This window comes from Heloderma suspectum, chromosome 3 (assembly GCF_057233095.1).
Source record: "Heloderma suspectum isolate Gila_16-S chromosome 3, 16-S_ref, whole genome shotgun sequence".
In the NCBI taxonomy this organism is placed as follows: Eukaryota; Metazoa; Chordata; class Lepidosauria; order Squamata; family Helodermatidae; genus Heloderma; species Heloderma suspectum.
Window position 1 is genome coordinate 63,367,841 of NC_139460.1, and position 21,314 is coordinate 63,389,154.

At 43.1% G+C, this 21,314-nt stretch overlaps 1 protein-coding gene across 7 annotated transcripts in view; it reads right to left on the minus strand.

Annotated features, from left to right (window-relative positions):
- POU2F1 (POU class 2 homeobox 1) overlaps window positions 1-19,842 on the minus strand; it is a 138,071-nt gene extending 118,229 nt beyond the window's left edge. For 3 of the 7 annotated variants that reach the window (XM_084843434.1, XM_084843432.1, XM_084843433.1), the window contains exon 1: window positions 19,706-19,841. In XM_084843434.1, coding sequence (XP_084699560.1) covers window positions 19,706-19,763 — 58 coding nt within the window. In that variant the 5' untranslated portion in view covers window positions 19,764-19,841. Of the gene's footprint in view, window positions 1-19,705 lie in introns of all 7 variants that reach the window. The other 4 variants (XM_084843436.1, XM_084843430.1, XM_084843437.1 and 1 more) reach the window with 3 other exon arrangements.
- Window positions 19,843-21,314: the final 1,472 nt, after the last annotated feature.

A 21,314-nucleotide genomic window follows, 5' to 3' on the forward strand; every position in this document is an offset into this window, starting at 1 on the left:
CTCCAAATATTTTGAAATGCTTATGTATAAAGGGCAGCAGTCATTGTCCATACGTGTTCTCACTAATCAGTATAAATAAAATTTGACCCACTCTACTCTTACAACTGATTCAAGATGTGAGGTTGAGTTAGAAAAGGTTTTTAATTTGCAATTATAGCATTATATAAATGCAGTGAACTAGATATCATGCCACAGAAGCATTTCATATTATATGCTGAAGTTTCTAGATAAAGAAAATGTGCATTTCGTGAGCAAAATTAGCCCCTTTTCTATTGCCATATAGAAATCCATTATGTAGTGCTGTTTTATCCTTAAAATAAATACTTCTGTTTGTATTAAGCTGAAGCAATTTTCTACTAGTAGCTAATGCTATAACATTTTTGATCACCCATTACAGTTTCATACAACTGCAGAACAGCAGACAGCAACAGCCAAAATGGTTTCCATGCAGTTCTCACACATAATACGTGACAGAGGTATAAAGGGGAATAAAAGCAGTATGCTACCGTACAACCCATTAAACAGCCAAGGTGAGAACATATTTATTATACATGAAAATTAAGGAAACTGAAGTCAACTGTTTGATTTTCCAAACCAGAGAAGCTATTTTCATATTAAAATACCAACAGCTGTAAGAGTGTAAATCCTATAATTTTCCTTTTTAAAATTAAACAAAACACAATTTGGTCTCCTGAAAACCTTCCCTTAATAAAAGAAGAAGGCGAGTACCTTGTAGCCAGGACCCAAAGAACTAGCGTAGACATACCTAAGGACTTTGGCATGTGGGACTTTTGGCTTTTTCATCTTAGAACATCAGATTCCCCCACTCCAATACCATTTCAAAAAACCACCTCAGTTTTAAAAGAGGTCTGCTATGTTACTGTCCAGGAAACAGAAGCCCAAAGCCACCTTGGGTGCACAGCGCTAGTTATGCAGTTCCTTGGATCCCAGCCTAGGTTTCTAAAGTTTGTTTCTCTGATCCAGCTCTAGCTTCATGTAAAGAGATGGTTATGCATGACTACTTGCACCAGTAAGTAGGTGGGAATGTGCAAGCACAATGCAGCACAGACAGACAGCATCCACATTCGAATACTCAATCCAAAGTGTATTAGATGCACATCCAATTGATACCTATGGTTCTGCATCCAGGAAGTTATATGCGCATGTTCTTTCCCTGAGGTGGACTGGAGAATAAGAATTCAGTTTACAAAAATTATGCCTGGGGAAGGGAAGAGAAAAATATTCACTTTTCATTTCAAGATAAAGTTGACTTGAAATGGAAAATGATCATCTCCAAAGCAATTGTTGAGCAAGGGCTAGTTTAGAAGACAATATTTATTTTTTTAAAATAAGTTAATGTGTTTTAGCGTCGTATTCTTCATTCACTCCATTCATGAGCTAGCACGTGGCAGTGAATGGAAAGTATGGATTGCATGTGGGGGGCCCAAATTCAAATCCCTGCTCAATCAAATTGCTATCTCTCTGGCTAGCCAAACCAGTAGAGTGGTTGCAAGAATACAATGAGACTTGGATAGCACATGAAAAATTATTTTAATGTAGTTTTTAAAACACAGGGAATGATCCATCCCTGCCACTCCCCAAGCAATGAAGTAAAGCAGTACCAGGATCCCCTCATGCACAAAACTCTGCACATAAAATAGGATATATCATCCCCAAACTCGGTAATTCTACTTCCAGATTCCATAAAGGAATCTAACTCAGACAGGTGCTCATCTCAACTTTGATGTAATACAGGTAAATCTAGCAGTTTTCAGGATCTTCTTTCATTTCCAAGAAGTTACATGTGACACAACACATCATCACAGACTATTATTTTTAATTATAACCTGATGTGTGAGAACACTTTGGATGTAAAAAGCATATTTCCTAAAAATCACAGCAGTGAAAAAGCCTCTTAAATGCATTTACAAATGTTAACACCACAAGTTACTCTGATGTAGAAAACAGTTTCTTGAATACAGTTAACTCAACTGCTTACCAAATAGAACAAAAATGACTGAGTCTTGTGAATCAAATGCACATCTAAGCTCATTTAGGACAATGGCTATGGCCCTCTTTTCAGATCTGTCAATACGTGTTTCCATTTTCTTCCCCAATGGAAGTGCCACATGAAGTACTAAAGAGGACAATTCTAACATGTTTTAAATTGTAGGGGTTAAAAGGAAAGTAGTACAGAGAGTGCAAACAGACCTGTTACCTGCCACTTTTCAAATATCTTTCGGGTAGCCTACATGCTTTCACAGGCAAGTGCTGCCATACATGAATCACTGTCACCAGAAGGGTTTTGTGTACACTGAGTTTACATGTGCTCTTACTAAAAAATATTGTTCTGTTTCTTCTTCACCTTTTATGCCTACTCCTTTTTTATCAATTTAAATCAGAAATAGCCCAAATATGAGATTACTATGACTCCCTGGAGAAAAATCAGTTTTAGGTACCAAATATGGTACACACCATCTCATTACCTCAGTATTTATACAGAGCAAATGATCCTGTAATTAAGTGTGATTTTGATTCATTTTTAAGATACCTGTATAGACACAATTATACTGAACATGTTTACTAGAGACAGATGTTTACAACGGACAAAGCTGGTTGTGACTTTAGTTGCTCCTTATATTGTTGACATCTTACTACACAAAATAAGCACATCTATTTAGTGGAAACTATATCAAAAACGTGCCACTATATCTAAAGATAGACATATCTTGTGATATGCCAAGTATCACAGCCTAGAAAAAAAAATCTGCAGTGCATCCTCCCACATAAATAGAAGAAATCAGAGTGATGAAACACCACAAACTGGTTCCAGATCCCTGCAGACACTCTATTTACATGGAAGTTCCTGGAGAGTGTGAGCGTCTCGTTCCACTGCTACACCAGAGTAGTTCCATTAGACACACGTGTGCATAACTGTCCTCAACAGGAAAGTAAATGGGAGGATGTGATACACCTGCATGTGCAGGAGCTCCATGCAATTTGGCCTGAAATAAGAACTTAAAGTACAATTCCATGCATATTTACTCCAAAATATGATCTTAATGGAGCTTACTCCCAGGTAAGTCTGCACAGGATTACGGCCATGAATTGCTCTTAATACGTGCCATTTCCTTCCAATAGGATACTTCATTCACTAAGGGCACAATCCTATCAAGATAGGCGGCTGCCTCCAAACTTGGAGGCGACCGCCTATCCAAAGCAAGGCAGGAGAGGCACAGTGGGAATGTTCCCTCTGCACCTCTCCTGCCTTGCTATTTCCCACTAGACAGCAGTTTTCAGCTGTCTAGCCGCAGGGGGGCCGACCGGGAGAGGAGGCTGCTGTATGACACATAGGATGTGTTGTACATGCAGCTCCACTATCCCTGCCCCAGAACGCTCCCAGCTCTGCACCTTTTCAGTCACTCCCCGCTCTTCTTACAAGCATGGCGGATGGGCAGAGCGGATGCGGGGGGAGGTTGGTTTTCCAGGAACCAACCTGGGACTGCGGGCTCCAAGGTCAGTTCCCGGAAAAGAGCATATCCTATAGCCCTCTAGACAGTGACTAGTGGCTACAGGATTGCTCCCTCCATGCGTTACAAGTTTATTCAGTTCAGCTTCATGCCTTTTATTGTACATTGTTGAAGTGCACTTTTCAAAATGTGCACTTGAAGCAACAGAGTGAATTCCAGTGACAGTTTCCTATTAGATACATGCCTAAACTGGCTTTAAGACGAGGCCACCTTTAGGAATCAAAGGCAAGATCTTCTAGAAAAACCTCTTAAACGCTTGGATATTTCAACATACTACAGTACGCGAAAGTTAAAATTTTCTACAAAGCAACACCAAATATGGCATATTTTATATTTGGAGCAAACAACATTCTCTTTTCCTGTAAATACTCCCACAGTGGCTTATTTTGATTGTGTGAACCAGGTCAGTTAGGAACAAAATACTCAGATATTATTGAAACCATGGTGGCTTATTTAAATCATGGCATGTACCAGGGAAATTTCCATAATTACTGCCCAGATGTGGCTTGTCATGTCATCCATACCCAGGCAGCATAGCTTGTTGGAGAGGGAAACAAACAGGGTTACTGGAGGGTTGTTTCCCCCTCCAACAAGTCATGCTGTCCAGGTTCGGACGACACGACAAGCCCAGGCGGTGATTATGGAAAGCACACCCCACATGGGCCATGATTTAAATAAGACACCATGGCTTAAATATTTTGCTCATGTGAACCAGCCCAGCATCTTCACGGATGTCTATTTCAGACATGTCTTAAGGTACAAATGCAAAACCTATCTTAAAATAAACTAACTTCGAACTGGGAGGGAATCTATGCATCTATTTACCAGCAAATATGTGCTTTCAGCAAAATTCAAAGAACTATTCCATTAAGTGTATGCTGTTGCTGGGAAAAGTTGCACATTACCTTTTCTGCACCAAAAAAGTGATCCTGAGCTTCAAATAATTTTAAATTTCAAACAACTGTCAACTATGTGGACATGTATCATATTCTAATCACAGGAGGAATTGTTTTGAATTTGACTATCTTGTTACGTCTACTAGCCCCTCCCCCCTGCCCCCTCCACCCCATGTGACTCCTTAGCTTTGTACCTTAATATTCAACAGGCTTCCTATGCAGCATATCAACTTTTTCCCTTGCAAGCCATAAACTTAAAATGATATTTCTGCAAGCAAAGGCACTGAAAGAGTTTTGCTACTGCCTACAATATCAATAAGAAAGGCTTTAAGGTGCTACACACTAACGTAACTGCTCTTCTGAAAATGAAATAGGTTTACATTGTTAAACACACATATGGGAAATGGCTACTTTAAAGGGGTGAGGAAAGCAATAACTTAGAAGGAATTACACAGAACAGATGATCACCAAAAGAGGAGTGAGGTAGTAGGATCTGGGATACCAAAGGAATGAGATGCAGTAAAAAGACTGAAATGTGCAACATAGGTAGATTTCACCATGTCTTCACAGTATGTGGATACAGACTAACATCCCAAATCTCCTAACTGATTAAGGGTTTGGGAGCACACTGAAGACGCAGGTGCTCCTCCCTCTTGGTTCTCATTCAAATTCCCCCTTTCTTACCCTTTTTGGAGTTGATGCAGCATATTTTACAGGCAATCGATTGGCTCAAACCAGAGTTTGCAAACCTTCTAACCAACTCTGGCCGCAAAATGTAATTTGAAACCAGCCACAATTAGTGTTTGTAGTGGGCCAGGGCCTCAAGCAGTTCTCTCTACAACAGAGGTGGGGAACTGTTTGGGGTCGAGATTCCCCCCTGTTCATGTCAGACAATGTCAGGGGGTAGGGGCAGGACACTACTTAGAAGCAAAGTATGTGCCTCAAGACCCAAAACAATCAGGCTCCTCGAGAGTAAAGGTCTACTCAAGAGCAAGAGTCCCCTCAGAAGGAAGGAGGCTCTGAAGCTTAAATGAATGGCTGGGACCCCTGGCTATATAGGCCTTCAGTTCAGACCCGCTTCCTTGACCTTGATACTTCTTGGAGTGATCTCTTGTGCTGCTGACTAATGGACCCCTGATAAGACCCTACTTTGGACTGCCCTTTTGCTGGACTGATAAAGCTGTGCATTGACCTTTTGCCTCCCTGCTGACTTTGTTAAACTGATTTGCCCCATAGTTGGCCCCAGAGCAGAGCCTGACCCAACCATGACAGTACAGGATGGTGCTTTCCCCCTAGTGGAACTGTCTACTAGAACACCAAAAGGAAATTTATATGACTCACACCTATTTGTCCTAACTGCCTAGGATGTTGGCAGGGGTTAATCACTTATTTAACACAGGCTTCCTGCCTATGTGATGACGGGCATGCCTCAAATTTACCATCCCAAATCCTGCCCCACATTAAGAACTAAACTCACCTGATTAGCTAATCCTTGTCCCTGTCAGCTCCTCCAACTATTGAGTACACAGAGATAAAGATGTTGCTGTTTGCCTATGATTTTGTTGACCCTCGGACATTTGGTGGGACACTTGCAAGTAAGTTTGCTGATCCTATGTAAGTTTTCTAGTGTAGGGTTATTTAAAATTGTTTTATTTCTTTTTGTGCTACTTACTTCTCCCACTACCTTATCTTAAACCTTAATAATCCATTTTAATTGGAACCTGGAGTAGACAAAACAGTTTGCATACCTGAGGATCTGTCCACCTGTGTGACCAATCACCTTAGTAGTTATATAGAGAAATTGTTCCTGTAATTCAGTGTAACTTTCATTTCTTTTAAAGTTCTCTGTATAGAGATTCTCACTTATAAGAGTGAATAGTGGCAGGTACCCATAAGGAAGTCAATGAAGTATGTTCCAGCCTGGACGTCTCACAAGACAGGTGGAGAGGCTTCCTCCACACTAATGTTTGGCAAATTAACACATTTTGGCTATTAAGTCATTTAATGACTTAATTAAAGTATAACTCAAGTTAGGACTAACTACTATAGTATGGGAGCACCTCACTACTTGAAATGTATTGCAGTCTTCAGAATCAGAAAAACTGCATCTTACAGTACTACAAGCATGTGGGTATAATCTCAGAGCCTCAGTCTATAATCTTTGGAAAATAATTGAAGTACCATGACAGTGGAGGCAGGAAAATGTTGTCCCCATCTTCAAAAAGTGGGAAAGAGAGGATCTAAGTAACTACTGACCACAGTCAGCTTGACGTAGATATCTGGAAAAGTTCTTTAAGAAGTCAAGTCTGTGAGCATTTAGGGAAAAAACATGGATTTCTCAATTACAAGTCATGCCAGACTAACTTTATCTCCTTTTTTTTTATAGAGTTATTAGCTTGCTAGATCAGGAGAATGCTGTGGATGTAGCAAATCTTGATTTTAGCAAGGCTTCCAACAAGGTTCCCCATGATATTCTTGATGGCAAGCTAGTAAAAGGTGGGCTAGAAGATGCTACTGTTAGGTGAATTTGTATCTGGCTGATGGACCATACCAAAACAGTCTCATCAATTGTTTTTCATCAACATGGAGAGAAGTGATAAGTGGGGTGCTGCAGGATTCTGTCCTAGGCTCTGTATTTTAAGCATCTTTATAAGGAGTAGAGGGATGCTCATGAAATTTGTAAATGACACCAAACTGGGTGGATAGCTAGCACCTTAGAAGACAGAAACAGGATTCAAGATTACCTTGAAAGGATGGAGAAAAGGCCCAAAACTGAATTTCAACCATGATAAATGTAAAGTTCTGCATTTAAGTAGGAAGAATCAGTTGCACAATACAGGATGGATGACACCTGGCTTGACAGCAGTACATGTGAAAAAGGTGTAAGAGTTTTAGTAAGACCACAAACTAAATCTGAGTTAAAAGTGGGATGTAGAATCATAGAATCGTAGGGTTGGAAGGGGCCTACAAGGCCATCGAGTCCAACCCTCTGCTCAATGCAGGAATCCAAGTCAGAGCATCCCTGACAAATGGCTGTCCAGCCTTGTCTTGAACGCAGTTGGCTACAGAATCGGACTCGAAGAGTGCTTATCAATGGGACCTTCTCAAACTGGGGAGAGGTAATGAGTGGGGTACCGCAGGGCTCAGTCCTGGGCCCAGCGCTCTTCAACATTTTTATTAATGACTTGGAGGAGGAGGTGCAGGGAATGCTGATCAAATTTGCAGATGACACAAAATTGGGAGAGATAGCTAATACTTTGGAAGACAGAAACAAAATTCAAAGTGATCTGGATAGACTGGAGCGCTGGGCAGAAAACAACAGAATGACATTGAATAGGGATAAATGCCAAGTTCTGCACCGAGGAAAAAGAAACCAAATGCACAGTTACAAGATGGGGGATACGTGGCTCAACCACACTACAAGCGAGAAGGATCTTGGAATTGTTGTCCATCACAAGCTGAATATGAGCCAACAATGTGATGTGGCTGCAAAAAAGGCAAATGCTCTTTTGGGCTGCATTCATAGAAGCATCGCTTCCAAATCCCGGGAAGTACTAGTTCCCCTCTACTCAGCACTGGTTAGGCCTCATCTGGAGTACTGTGTCCAGCTCTGGGCACCACACTTTAAGAGGATGCAGACAAACTGGAGAGGGTTCAGAGGAGGGCAACAAAGATGATCAGGGGACTGGAAACAAAGCCCTATGAAGAGAGACTGAAAGAACTGGGCATGTTTAGCCTTGAGAAGAGAAGATTGAGGGGAGATATGATAGCACTCTTCAAGTACTTGAAAGGTTGTCACAGAGAAGAAGGCCAGGATCTCTTCTTGATCATCCCAGAGTGCAGGATACGGAATAATGGGCTAAAGTGACAGGAAGCCAGATTCCAGCTGAACATCAGGAAAAACTTCCTGACTGTAAGAGCAAAACGACAATGGAACCAATTACCTGGGGAGGTGGTGGGCTCTCCCACACTGGAGGCCTTCAAGACGAGGCTGGACAGCCATTTGTCAGGGATGCTCTGACTTGGATTCCTGCATTGAGCAGGGGGTTGGACTCGATGGCCTTGTAGGCCCCTTCCAACCCTACGATTCTATGATTCTATGAATTGCATTTCTGTGCACCTTACATATTATCGCTCTTCTCTCACTCCTCCACTCATGCCTCCCCTTTAGACAGAGGCTTAAACCTGCTCTTTTAAATTGGATACACTAAGAAACATATAGGAATACATTATTCACAAGATAGACAATATTCATACAACTGCTCCAGGACCATGTTAGTCTATGCATGCAATGGCTTGGCTAATGGAAGTGGGGACAAATCTGCTTTAACTTACAGTAAAAAGTCTACTTCTGAGTCACTACAATTTGTACATCTCAGACTCCCACAGCAAGACACCAGAAGACAAAAGGATTAACCTACCTAACACAAACCCATGCTTGTATATCACTGGCTGAGATCAATGTCCGTGACTAATGAAGCAAGATAACAAAATATAATCACTTACAAAAGCTATCATAAAAGATACTGGAAAGAACAGAACAGTACCACAATATAAAATCCACTAGGAAGTAGTAATGAAGTTAGCAGGAGAACCACAGATCTCAGCACAGATAGCCTTGTTAACCATCACTTGCCTGGTCACCTATGACAAGCGAAGACTGCAACCAGGCAGGAAAGCAGTATAAACTTGATTTACAAACCACAAAGGAATTGCAGAGATTCAGTAAAGTATAGCAGAGTGAAACTTTGAGGGCAACCTTTGTGAATTTATTTACAAGGATCTAGTAGCAAGACCACCAGAAAAGGTCAGCTCTCAACAAATTAAGAGTTAGTGACCACAAACTGGCAGTTGGAGTGAACAATGCACCTTCCAATTTCAAAACAAGAAAGAGCCAATGCAACACAAAAGTAGACACATTTGTTCCACACCCAATATGGGAAAAGGTGTGGAACACATTGTTCCTAAGTTGGGACAACAACCACCTATCCTGTTCTTCATGATTCAGGAAGAGAAATGTAAGGGAGGAATGAATGTTTGGGAAGAGAAATTGGGGCTTTCCAATAAAATTTAAACATACATTATTACTTTAAGAGCATAAAATATACTGAGCCAGATCATATGACACAACTGCCCATTATGGGTTAATTAACCCTTGGGGCACTGCAGTGCATGCTGGGCACTGTTGTGAATGTGCAAGCTCCAGCCGGAGGTTGTCGAGGCTTGCCATGTCATCTGAACCGAGGCGGCTGGGGTTGAGGGTTAATTAACACTCACATAACCTAAAACAGACTGTGAGTTATGTGAGGGTTGACAAACCCTCAAATAACCACCACCACCCAGGTTCGGACGACACAACAAGCGATGACAACCACAGCCGGAGCTCGCATATTCTTAATGCATGGCCCTGTGGTGGGGAAGAAGAAGGAGACAGGGAGCAGGCAAAGGGAACGTCAGGGCCTGCTCCAGTTGGACTCCCCCTGCCCCACAGCGCTAACTGCCATCCATGGCCCTGTGGGGAAGAAGAGCAAAGGGAACATCAGAGCCTGCTCCAGTTGGACTGCTCCTCCTTTGGGAGATGAGAGGGGGGAACAGGGCCATCCCATCAGCCCTGCTGACAGTCTACCTAATTATTTTTTCTCCCCTCCCCATTGCCTTTTCCTTGTGTGTTGTGTCTTTTTTAGATTGTAAGCCTGCAGGCAGCGACTGTCGTCTTTGTTCATTGATTGTAAGCTGCTCCAGGAGCCTTTTTTGGCTGAGGAGCAGGATAAAAATACAGTAAATAAATAAATAAAGGCAGACGAATGAGTTGCTGTGCTCTGCCGGTTAATTAACCCATGGTGGGCTGTCATGTCATCTGAACCAGGTCACTATGTAAAACCAGGTGTGAATATAGGATTATAGCCAAACTCATACTATCTATCTATCTATCTATCTATATTATTTGCAAGTATTTATAAACTGTTTACATCTAAAGATGTCAAAGCAGTATATTTTGTTGAAACAAGAATGACAAATGCATTCTGTGCTAGAAATGAAGCTATAATCTACTACACCCTAAGACAGGGGTCCCCAACCCCTGGGTCGTGGACCGCTACCAGTCTGTGGCCTGTTAGGGATCAGGCCATAGGGGTGTGTGAAACCTCCTTACCTTGGGTCCGCGGGGGTCCGCAGAGGGGGGAGGCGATCCGTCCCGCCCCCCCCGAATCCTCGCCTGCCCCGGCAGGCTCTGCAGCGAGTCTGTGGAGCTGCCAGCCGACTCCGGCCGCTGGCGGACTTCTGGCCGCTGGGACGCAAATGGCGTCCGCATAGTGGACACCATTTGCGTCCCTGTTCTTCAAGTAATAGGCTATGTAAATCTTTATGTAGCCTATTACTGCAAAGAATAGACACCATTTGCATCCCGGCAGCCGGAAGTCCGCCAGCAAAACCATCCCCCCCCCCCCCCCCCCCGTCCATGGAAAAATTGTCTTCCACGAAACCGGTCCCTAGTGCCAAAAAGGTTGGGGACTGCTGCCCTAAGATACCTAATACATTAGTTTCTTTCCAGATGGAAAAATAGGAATGAAAAACTGAGAAAAAATCCAGAGAACCATCCAACTAGTTCCCATTACCAAGGAAGCTTTTGGCTTGGTTTTCTTGAACAGCACTCTTCTGACCCTAAGGCAAACCTCTTTTGAAACTCAAGGGAGTTTTAAAAGCAGTTTGTGATATGGCATTGGGTTCTACCTTCAGAATTTTAAAAAATATCACTGGGCCCTGGGCACACCTAAAGTAGCTTTTGGGATCCTGGCCAGTAGATAAACCTCAGTGTTATTACACATGAGCAGAAGAAACTCATTTTAAAAGAAAAAGGCTCAGAAAATAAACATTCATAAGAAAGTGAGTAACAAAAACACTGGATATTTAAACTTCATATAAAAACATCAGAATTCTTCAATGTCATACCTTATTATTTTGACATTTAAAAAGATACAAAGGATGACAGACAGATATAAAAGTAGCTAAGATATATTATACAAAAACGAAACAAGATAAATATTTCCAAATAATAAGTTGCATTCCAAAATCATTAGCTAAGCTTGGAAAACAAACAAAACCCTCTGATAATTACAATAAGAATTTTACTGTAAGAAAATCTGTATTATATTTGTACTTGTATTATATAATTTGTATTATATATACACAATCGATCATACACTACAAGGGCTCAAACCTATGCACACTTACCTGACAGTATGCCCCACTGAATATCCCACCCTACACTAGTTTTCCCAGTTTCTTTCCAGGCCTTCATGCGTCTTCACAGAGATGTGTTTTGCCATATACAGGATGTGCTAAAACAAATGACTATAGAACCATTACAAGGAAACTGAATTGACAACAGTTACGTATACATTAGTTTTAGGGGGCACACTGAAGTGGCTTAACAAGGAAGGGAGCACTTCTGCCAGAGCTACAGGGTTAAACACAAATATGGGAATGCCACAGGGAATGGGATCAGTGAGGACACTAGACATGAAAAAAATGGTTACAATGAAATGAGAAAGACATGGGAAATGAATATAAGAACTGTCATAGAAAAGACATCCGCAGAGGGAAGTAACTGTCCCCACAGTGAAGTTCAAGTGAGATGGGTGGAAGAGCAATGAGCTGATTGTCACTGTACTCTTCATGAAATGCCCATGGGATAATCCTATGCTATTTTACACTGGACAATGTCAGTCTTCTGTGGGAGACTGTCATTCCACTCTGTACTTTGTCATTTTACCTTCTGCACTTTGATCATGCTGTTATTGTATTCCAGGCACCATTCTGATACCATTTCAAAAACGCACACCATCATCTTACTGATTTTCATTCTAGGCATGCTGTGTGCCCATCTATTTTGGGGTTGTCATTTTATTCTTCATACGATCACTCCATTGCTACTCCCCTCCTTTGTCATTACACTCCGGGGGCAATTATTCTGCTCCGAATATTTCAGCCTAGCCTGGACCAGGCAGCATCCCTCATTCGCCACTACCCCAATGTTGCCACCTTCTATCCCCCCTGCCCTCCAAGCCTAAACATGACCTCCATCTCTAGCCAAGCTACCCCTACATCATGTGATTTCTTCCTATCTCCCACTTTTATACCACTGTCTTCTCCCACTAGCAGCAGCACCTGCTGAAAACCAAGTGAGGTGGACCAGAGTTTGATGCAATACAAGTGGTATATCAGTGGGTACTCTGGAGATACTGGACTTTAGAGAAACACCTCTTCCTCTTAAGTGTTTATGTTACTACAGAGATGGGTGACTTATTCAGCACTGGGAACTACATTAGAAAGATACTGTGAGCTGGAAGGTCAGAGCAAGCTGTATATTTAGTTTTTTTCTATCTATACCATTTTCATAAACACTGCAACTTCTAAATTGCTGCTGGTTGCATAGTTTTACTGTTCTAAAATTATTACCTCTAATGTGAAACACTTTAGCCACCAATTTCAGATGATTAAGCTTTTTACTTGGTTCCTTGTTTGAGGGCTAGAAACTTACAATTTAGAAAAGCACAAGACAATAAGGGCCAGTTACATGTTCAACTGCCCCTTCATATACTAAAGGTGCAATCCTATGCACATTTAGACAGAAATAAGTCCTACAACTTCCAGCATGCTCCAGCTGGCATTGCCAACTGAAGAATGCTGGGAGTTGTAGGACTTTTTTTCTGGTCTAAACATGCATAGGACTGTGCCTCAGGATAGTAAAACTGGCTGATCAATAGATGGGCTACATGAAAATACAGATGCATTCTAGTACAACTCTCCAGCTCTTGTTAAAACTGTTAAGAAAAGGGCATCTCTAATGTTTCTGGTTGCAGATTTTTTTTCAAACCCACAGCTGTTTGGGAATTACCATTAAGGAAGCATCAACTGGAGAGATAGTACTTGAAGCAGTTACTCCAATATGTAGCTAAATCTGGAGAAAAATTGTATGAACAGAGCCAATAACAACGTGCTTTTTGTTATGCTTTGAATGTATATTTTGCCCCTTCTTGGCCTTATTAATATGCAGTTTCTTTCCCTGTGCCCTATTTAATTGCTTGTAGCATAAAATGGCAACATTTGAACTGTGGTCCAGAACAAGAATTTCAAAAAATAGCAACATTATATTTGTTAATTTATTATATGACTTTTCCATGGGACTTCCAAGATTCACATCACTTTTCATAGAAAGTTGTAGTACCTGACAAGCTTACAACTCTCGTATATCAATATTAAGAACCAATCCATCTAAACGGGAAAAATAGCTGTGTCAAATTTAACTCAAAGGAAGAAAAGGGGGTGGGGAGAAAGACATTTGATAACATTTGCTCAAAATGCTACTTAAAGTGCAAGCTTAGTCTAATTAGGATGGAATAAAGTTCTCCCTGAACCCCACCCACTCACTACACATGCATCACCGAATTTGTGCCATGCCATATACATGGCACATCATACATATTATCATGCAGACCTATGCACAAAATTAAGCCAGTATGCTTCAACCTCAGCTCTAATTTTTATTGGACCCAAATTGTAGTTCCTACTCACTGCAACCTAAAAGCTTCTAGTGACTCAGACCAGCACTGTATTACAGTATTATTCAAGACTCCACTGTTCAACTGACAGTATCAAAAAGGTTTACATCTCTCTTTGGTGTGCTTATAGATCAAGGGTGGGGAACAGTTTTGGGGTGGGGCCAAATGACCCCCCCCCCATCACCATACTACTTCACCCTGATGTCATCCAGTCCCCAGCCAAAACGGCAGCTGGAGACTGGCTTCACTGCACGCACTTTCCCCACCTGAGTTGGCAGTTGGTCTTCCCCAATGGAGGAACACACTATATGGGCAAAGCCACCATGACCGCATCTGTGCCTTGCCATGACTGAGTGTGCGGCTGGAGTGCTCCAGCCTTTGGCTCAGGCCAGGGGAGACTTCACCTGCTCAGGGGGATGCTTCACCTTGGAGCAGCTTTTCCTAGTGCTAGACAAATCCCCCATTGCCACCATCCCCATTGTTATTTCTGATCAGAGATATAACAGTGGTACCAGTGGAGAGTCCCCTGCACATTGCTCATGTGCAGGGGAATCCCTACTGTTATCTCCAATCACAGATTCCTCCAGGAAGTGGCAGCCCTGAAGGAATCAAAGGAGGCTCCATGACATGGATGTGAAACTGTCACAGGCCAGAGGTTCCCCATCTCTGTTATGAACAGATATTTACAGTGCAATCCTAAACATACCTAGTCAGAAGTAAACTCAGGTTCAATTGGTCTTACTCCCAGGTTAGTGGATACAAGATTACAAACTCAATTACCAGAACAACGCATGATGTTTCCTGTGCTCAAAACATGGTTCTCAGTACTTGCTTCTTCTTTTTTGCTTTCTTTGACAAGATAAACACAATTCTCAACATTGCAAAATAGCACTGAAAAAAAGCTGAAGTGGCAAGGCTTCCTTAACTGTGGGTCATAATCTAAACTAGAAGAAAGCCCATCGCTATACAAAATGATACAGTGGCTGCTGTTACTACACCAGTACTAAATTTCAACTACACTTGGACTATTGCAAATTAAGGGATCCTCAGTGTATCCTGACTGCTACACATCTGTAGGCCAGATGGCATTGCTTTGCTCTGTGAATTCTGCAGTCTTCCCCAATATGGTGCCTCCTAATGTTTTGGACAACAACTCCCAGAATTCCTGATCATTGGCCATGCTGGCTGGGGCTGCTGGGAATTGTTATTATTTTCGTTTCTATACTGCCCAATAGCTGAAGCTCTCTGAAAGGTTTCATAATAATTCACAAAATCACAAACCAGATACAAGATAATAAAATACAGCATAAAAAATTCAATATAGAAAATTTAAAACAATTTAAACAACTAAAAATACTTTCAATAAAAGTCCCGAACATCTGGAGGGTATTAGTTTGGGGAAGACCAGCAGTCTTCGTGGGTATTTGGCTGCCTCAAAATTCCCTGGCATGAAAGAGCCAGAATAAACTCAGAGCCAGCCAGATATCCCCTCTGCAAAGAGGAACGCTACAACATCTGGGCTACAGTCCCCCAGCAGTCAAATAGGAAAAGATGGAGGCCACTACTAGGCCAGACACTGCCATCCTCTGTAACTCCCCATGGGTTTTACTGCAAGAAATGCTCCTACCTCAGCTTCAACTGTATTTTTTAAAGTATTCTCAGGTGAATTTTAAATTACTCCAGAAAGTTTCAGCAGAGGCTTAAAAAGCTCTAGGCCAGTCTTCTTCAACCTGTAGCCCTCTAATGTTCAATTACAACTCCCATCATTCTTACTACTGGCCACAGCCAAAGGGAGTTAGAGTCCAACATCAGCTGGAGGGCACCGGATTGAGGAAAGCTGCTCTAGGCAAAGCTATGCATGGCAGTGCACGTACTTATTTTGACCAATAATTTTTAAAAACTAGGATGAAGCTGGGCCATCATAGCTTGACTGTTCTCCCACACTGCATAATGGGCTACATCCAACACCACACAAGTGGACTTCTGCTCAGACAACTAGACTTTATCCTTCCTCTCCTCCCTCTGGACCTCCACACTTCCCCAAATCTGCTCCAGAGGATCCCCCTACCTCCAAAGTAGACTTGGGGGCACACGTGAGGCTGTAAGGAGGAGCGGGAATCCATTCCACTAGTGGTGTAATTGTCATGGGCAGGATTTGTTACCCAATTACATAATATAATGTGGGAGCATAGTAAAGCTAGCATAGTCCACCTTCACCTTTCAAAAAAAATTGGTCAGAATTCTAACATGTTGCACAACTGTTATGAGACTCTTGCCGTATACATATGGCTTCTCTCCAGAATACCATGCATAGGACAAAAGCCCTTTAAAATTAATACAGAACTCTAACCAGGGGTTAGACGGCACAGGTAGCCAACCTGGTACTGTCCAGATACTGTGGATTACAATTCCCATCAGACTCAGCCAGGTGGGTTTTCTTCTACCAGCCAAGTACAATTAAAAAGCTCCACTGCTAATATCACAAGCCCTATCAAGAGCCCTATTAATGTCTCAAACTAAGCAATAGTAGTGTGAGCCAGGAAAACTTTTGATACATTTTAAATTAAAGACCAGGGGAAATTGCAATAGCAAAGAATATTCAAGTTTCTTTCAAGCAGCCTAGGGGCCATGAGAGAGGACAGAATAATAAATGTACCACTTTGGATTGAGGTAGAGACCAAGTGGGTTTTTTTTTTCTTCCCACAAGCTACATACAAGCAATCTAATGGAACTTCAGTTTAGTCGGATACCAGAGTCAATGGCCGATGAGAAATAAAACTTGCACCCTGTCTGGAGAAAGCATCCTGGTAAAATGGCAATATTAAATCGAATCTATTCCTGATAAATTATGGTTATGGGCATGGGCATGATAAAGTTAACCAAAACCACGCACACTAAAATTATAAGATTTGGTATGAAAACAGAGAAGCTAGACTGCTGGGTTTATACAACCTCAGCTCTTTCCATAACAGACCCAAATCAGCATCTAGCAACCCAGCCTTGAAAAATTATTACATTGTCAGTTACACTGACATTTTGTTTGCAAGATGTGATGTGCATTTTTATCATCTGGGACAAAGTATCTACAGCCTCAGCAGTGGTTAAATTGCAGCTATAAAGGAAATTGTCCTCAGATAAATGGTTTCCCTATGAGAAGCCTTCACCACTACACCTAACTCCAGGTCAATAAATCAAATTAACTGCACCTTGTCCTCTAGTCAGTGACATCATCAGCTTGACCACATCTTAAGAAGTGGGTGCAGGAACATATGCTTTTCAAGCTTAAAATCATATTACTTTTTTGTCCAGCCAATATCATACTGAAGGGGCCAACTGAATTGTCTTGGTTACAGCTTGTACTGTACCTCTTGGGATGTTCCAGCCTTCTATTTTCTGAGACCAAGAGAGGACATAAGGCAAATTACTTTAAAATTTTAATGAAATTTACAAAGAGACTGATCATTATTGTATATACAATTCGTAGTCATGCTTCAAGGAGTGTTTAATATTAATCAGACAAAATATCCCGCTGTCAGGCTATTTTTCTGCACAGATTGAAGACAATGGTCACTAATGAGAACTACATAAATCTGTCATGTGAGCTAACAATATATTAAAAAAACCCACCTTTAAAATAATTTCTAAAAGAACCACCATTATTTACTAGGTACTGCACCCTATTAAAGTGTCCTTGGCTCTAAACAAAAACCTTGAGTGTTTCTAATTTCTTCAGCTATAACAAATTTAAGATTAATTATTTTTCTGTTTGCTGGATTTTTCACTACTCTTTATCATTTCAGCTTTAATGCATACCCATTAGCTTCAAAGAAAAAGTAACAGCAATGATTAAATATAAAACAATGCTGTCCACATCATTTAGGACCTAAATATCGAGATGAAAGTTATTTTTGATACCATCTCTGGCTACTGCACAGAATGTGTAGTGTGGGCTAAAACTGTCACCCATTCAAACACTGCATCACAAAATATTCTGTATTTAACTCATTACAGTAAATTGAATTGTTAATTTTAAGTGTACTGCAGATTTCACTGCCCCAATAAATGACATAAGTGAGAAAATGTTCTTTTCTCCATAAAAAAGTCAATCAGGACAAAGGGAGAAGAAAGGCCCTCCACACACTGATCTGGAACAAGTCCTTTAGAAAGTCCTGTTGTTGCCTATAAATTAAAAATAAGCCCCTTATTTGAGGCATATGAGAGAGAAAAGGCGAAGCTGTGAGCAGATTTGATGCTGCTCATGGCCCAGGAGGGTTTTCTTTTTGCCGTTGTAGGGAGGGGGGCATTTTGGTTATTAGTAAATAAATCAAGCAACAGAAAGTGAGGCCTAAGCGTCTGCCAAAGGAGTTCAGGCCTAGCTTTCCTTCCTCCCCTCCATACAGCCTGGGTTTTATCTCAGGGCCCTGCTTGTTGCCAAGAAAATGTAAAAAGGCAAGAGAGCGAGAAAGAAGAATCATATTGAACCACAAAAGCACATGGGGCGAATGTAAAATATAAACACGGCATTGGGCTCTGAGTGGCTGTTATTAAAGGCCCGAATTACTAAACATGAGAGGCGGGGAAAGCCGGGCGGCCATTTCAATAATATAAACCTCCCCGAATTAGACATTATTCAAATGAGAGGAAGAGAGTAGGAGAGAGGGGTGAAGGGAAGAGAATTAGAAAGCAGCTACTCTCCACTTGTGGGCGGCCAGCCACCCCAGAACCCTGACCTTGCCATCCAGTATAGGGAAGGGGGTCAAGTATTGTTAAGCGCCCTCTCCCTCCTCTTTCTCCTGCGCCGCCACCCCCCCACCCCCACTATGACCCGGCACAAACCATTGTCAGAAACCTCCCTCTACCTCACAGAGGAAAAAGGGAAGATTTGGCAGGGCAAGCCCAAACTCTCTCAAGAGTGGCGGGCCATCCGCCCCATCAGATTTCCTATTAGGCACCCCACAGCCTCCAAGGAAGAGAATATGTATCCCCCCCCCCCCGACACACGCTCCCGCACGCCTTACGGGGAAAGCAAATCTCTTTAGAGGAGCCTGCGCCCCCGTCCCTTCCCTCAGGCCAGAGATCCCCACCCTGAGTGTAACCCCGAACACCCCTTGGCGCGCAGGCCTCGGCCTCTGGGGAAATAAGGCTGCCGAGGTGAGGTGGTGCGAGGTGGGGTGGGGGGACACTGCCGAAGGGCGGCTGCTGAGAATCTAAAAAATGCATTTCTCTTCGCCCCCTCCCCCGTCCAATGCGACACCAGAGGGGCTGGGGGTGCGGTTCCACTCCGGGACCAAAGGACAGGCTATGTGGGGGACGTTGTGCGCCCGCCAGTTGGCCCGTCTTCTTCACAAGCGCCCCCCACCTTGCCGTTGCTGCGCCCCCCCCTTTTTCTGCGACTGTTATTATAGAGCATATGAATATGTAAAGCAGCTTCATGGTGGCGGCGGCGGCGGCGGCGCTCGGCCTAGTTGCCCGAGCCGGGCTCTGAGGGCGCGGGTGGGGGATCCTGCCCGTCGCCCCCCGTCGCCCCCGTGCCCGCGCGTGTGTGTGTCTGCGTGCCTCTCGCTTCTCCCCGCACGGCGGCCACCCCCCAGCTCCCTCCTGTGCCGTTAATTATAATAATCCTGAGTACTAATAAATTATGCTAAGCGGGGAAGGCGGGCGGCGGGGGGGGCGCGTGTGCGAGTATGAATATGAATATGTAAAATGCAGTAATGATTACCTGCCGCCACCGCCGCCGCCGAACTCTCATCTTGACTCGCTGCTCCTCCGTCCGCCATTTTGAATATTTTAATCAAAATCGGCCGCCCGATAAACCCTCCCTTGGCCGCCCCCTCCCCGCGCGCGCGGCTCCGTGCGCAGGCGCCAGCTTGACGGCTCACTCCCTCTCCCTTGCAGCCTGACGCGGCCGGTGCGCATGAGCGCCTTGTCCCCGCCTCCGCTTGCTGGCCGAGAGGCCTCCGCTCTGCGGGCGAGAGCGAGCGGGGTGGGACGTGGGGCCGCCTTGGCTGCCAAGCCAGCTCGCAGGCAGCTACAAAGCGGCCTTCCCGCTCTTCCCCGCCTGCGTTGGGAACGAAGTCGAGCGAGCGACCGGGCTGCCGCCACCGGGGGAGAAGCGAGCAGGCTGCGCGGTTAGGCGGTGTCTCCAAAGGCTTTATCCAAATGAAAAGCGCCGCTTCGCACTGGCGTTGCGCCTCTTGTCTGTCCCAAGTACCCCACCCCGCCCTTGAGAACTGAGTGCCCGACTGTAGAGACATCTGAGCGAAGGGGGTGCGCTTATTCACACTTGGCTGCTCCTTCTTTTTGTCTCCCTGCGAGTTATCCTGTACCCCTCTCTTCTTCCGCATTTGAACACGCGCAGCGCAATCCTGTACGGGTTTATTCGGGGTGTGATCCCTATGTTTGTTATACTATACCCATTGCATTCCATAGAGCTTACTATTCAACTATTTCTGCTGATATATGTATAAAAATATTTGTATTCATCAGTCCCTAGGATAGCTTACAAAGAAGACGGAATAAAAGATCCCACCTTTCCAACCACAAGGATCCACCAGGCTGTAAGGGAAAACCATATAAACAGCAATAAAAGCAGAGCTTTAAAAAGTTACAACACAACAAATAACCAGCAACATTATACAACATAGTACCTAGTCACCCCAGATACCATCTGAAAAAGCAATCTTTTACTTGTCAATTAAAGGCAAGCAATGGTGCCCTGTAGTCAATCTCCCCACTCCAGGTAGTGCTGGGGAATATGGTTTCCAATGATTACCCGAGTGCATGGGTAAGTTCATGTGGGAGGAGATGGTCATTAAGACAACCTTCCCCAACATGGTGATCTCTGGATTTTTGGACTTCAACTCCCAGCATTCCTGACTACCTGCCATGTTGGCTGGGGCTTATGGGAGTTGAAGTCCAAAATATCTGGAGGGCACCAGGTTGGGGAAAGCTGCCTTAAGAACTCTGTCCCACCACACTCTACTTGTAAAGTGGGAATAACAATGCTGGTCTAAAATACAAGGTTGTTGTAAGTCTGTCTCAGCCTCAACTTTCATCCAAAATGTGTAAATGATAATACAGGGTCGCAGTATCAGCCTCAATATTATCTTAATTTATTACAGATATTTTTGGATCACCCCCCCACACACACACACACACACTCAATGAGTGCTCAAGGTGATGTACAAATAAACATAATAAAATACAAAATACAATAAAAACAGGGATTAATAATAAAAACAGTACCTATCTGTGCTGTACACACACACACACACACACACACACACCTGTAATATGGGAATAATAATGCTGGAGTACATTACAAGGGC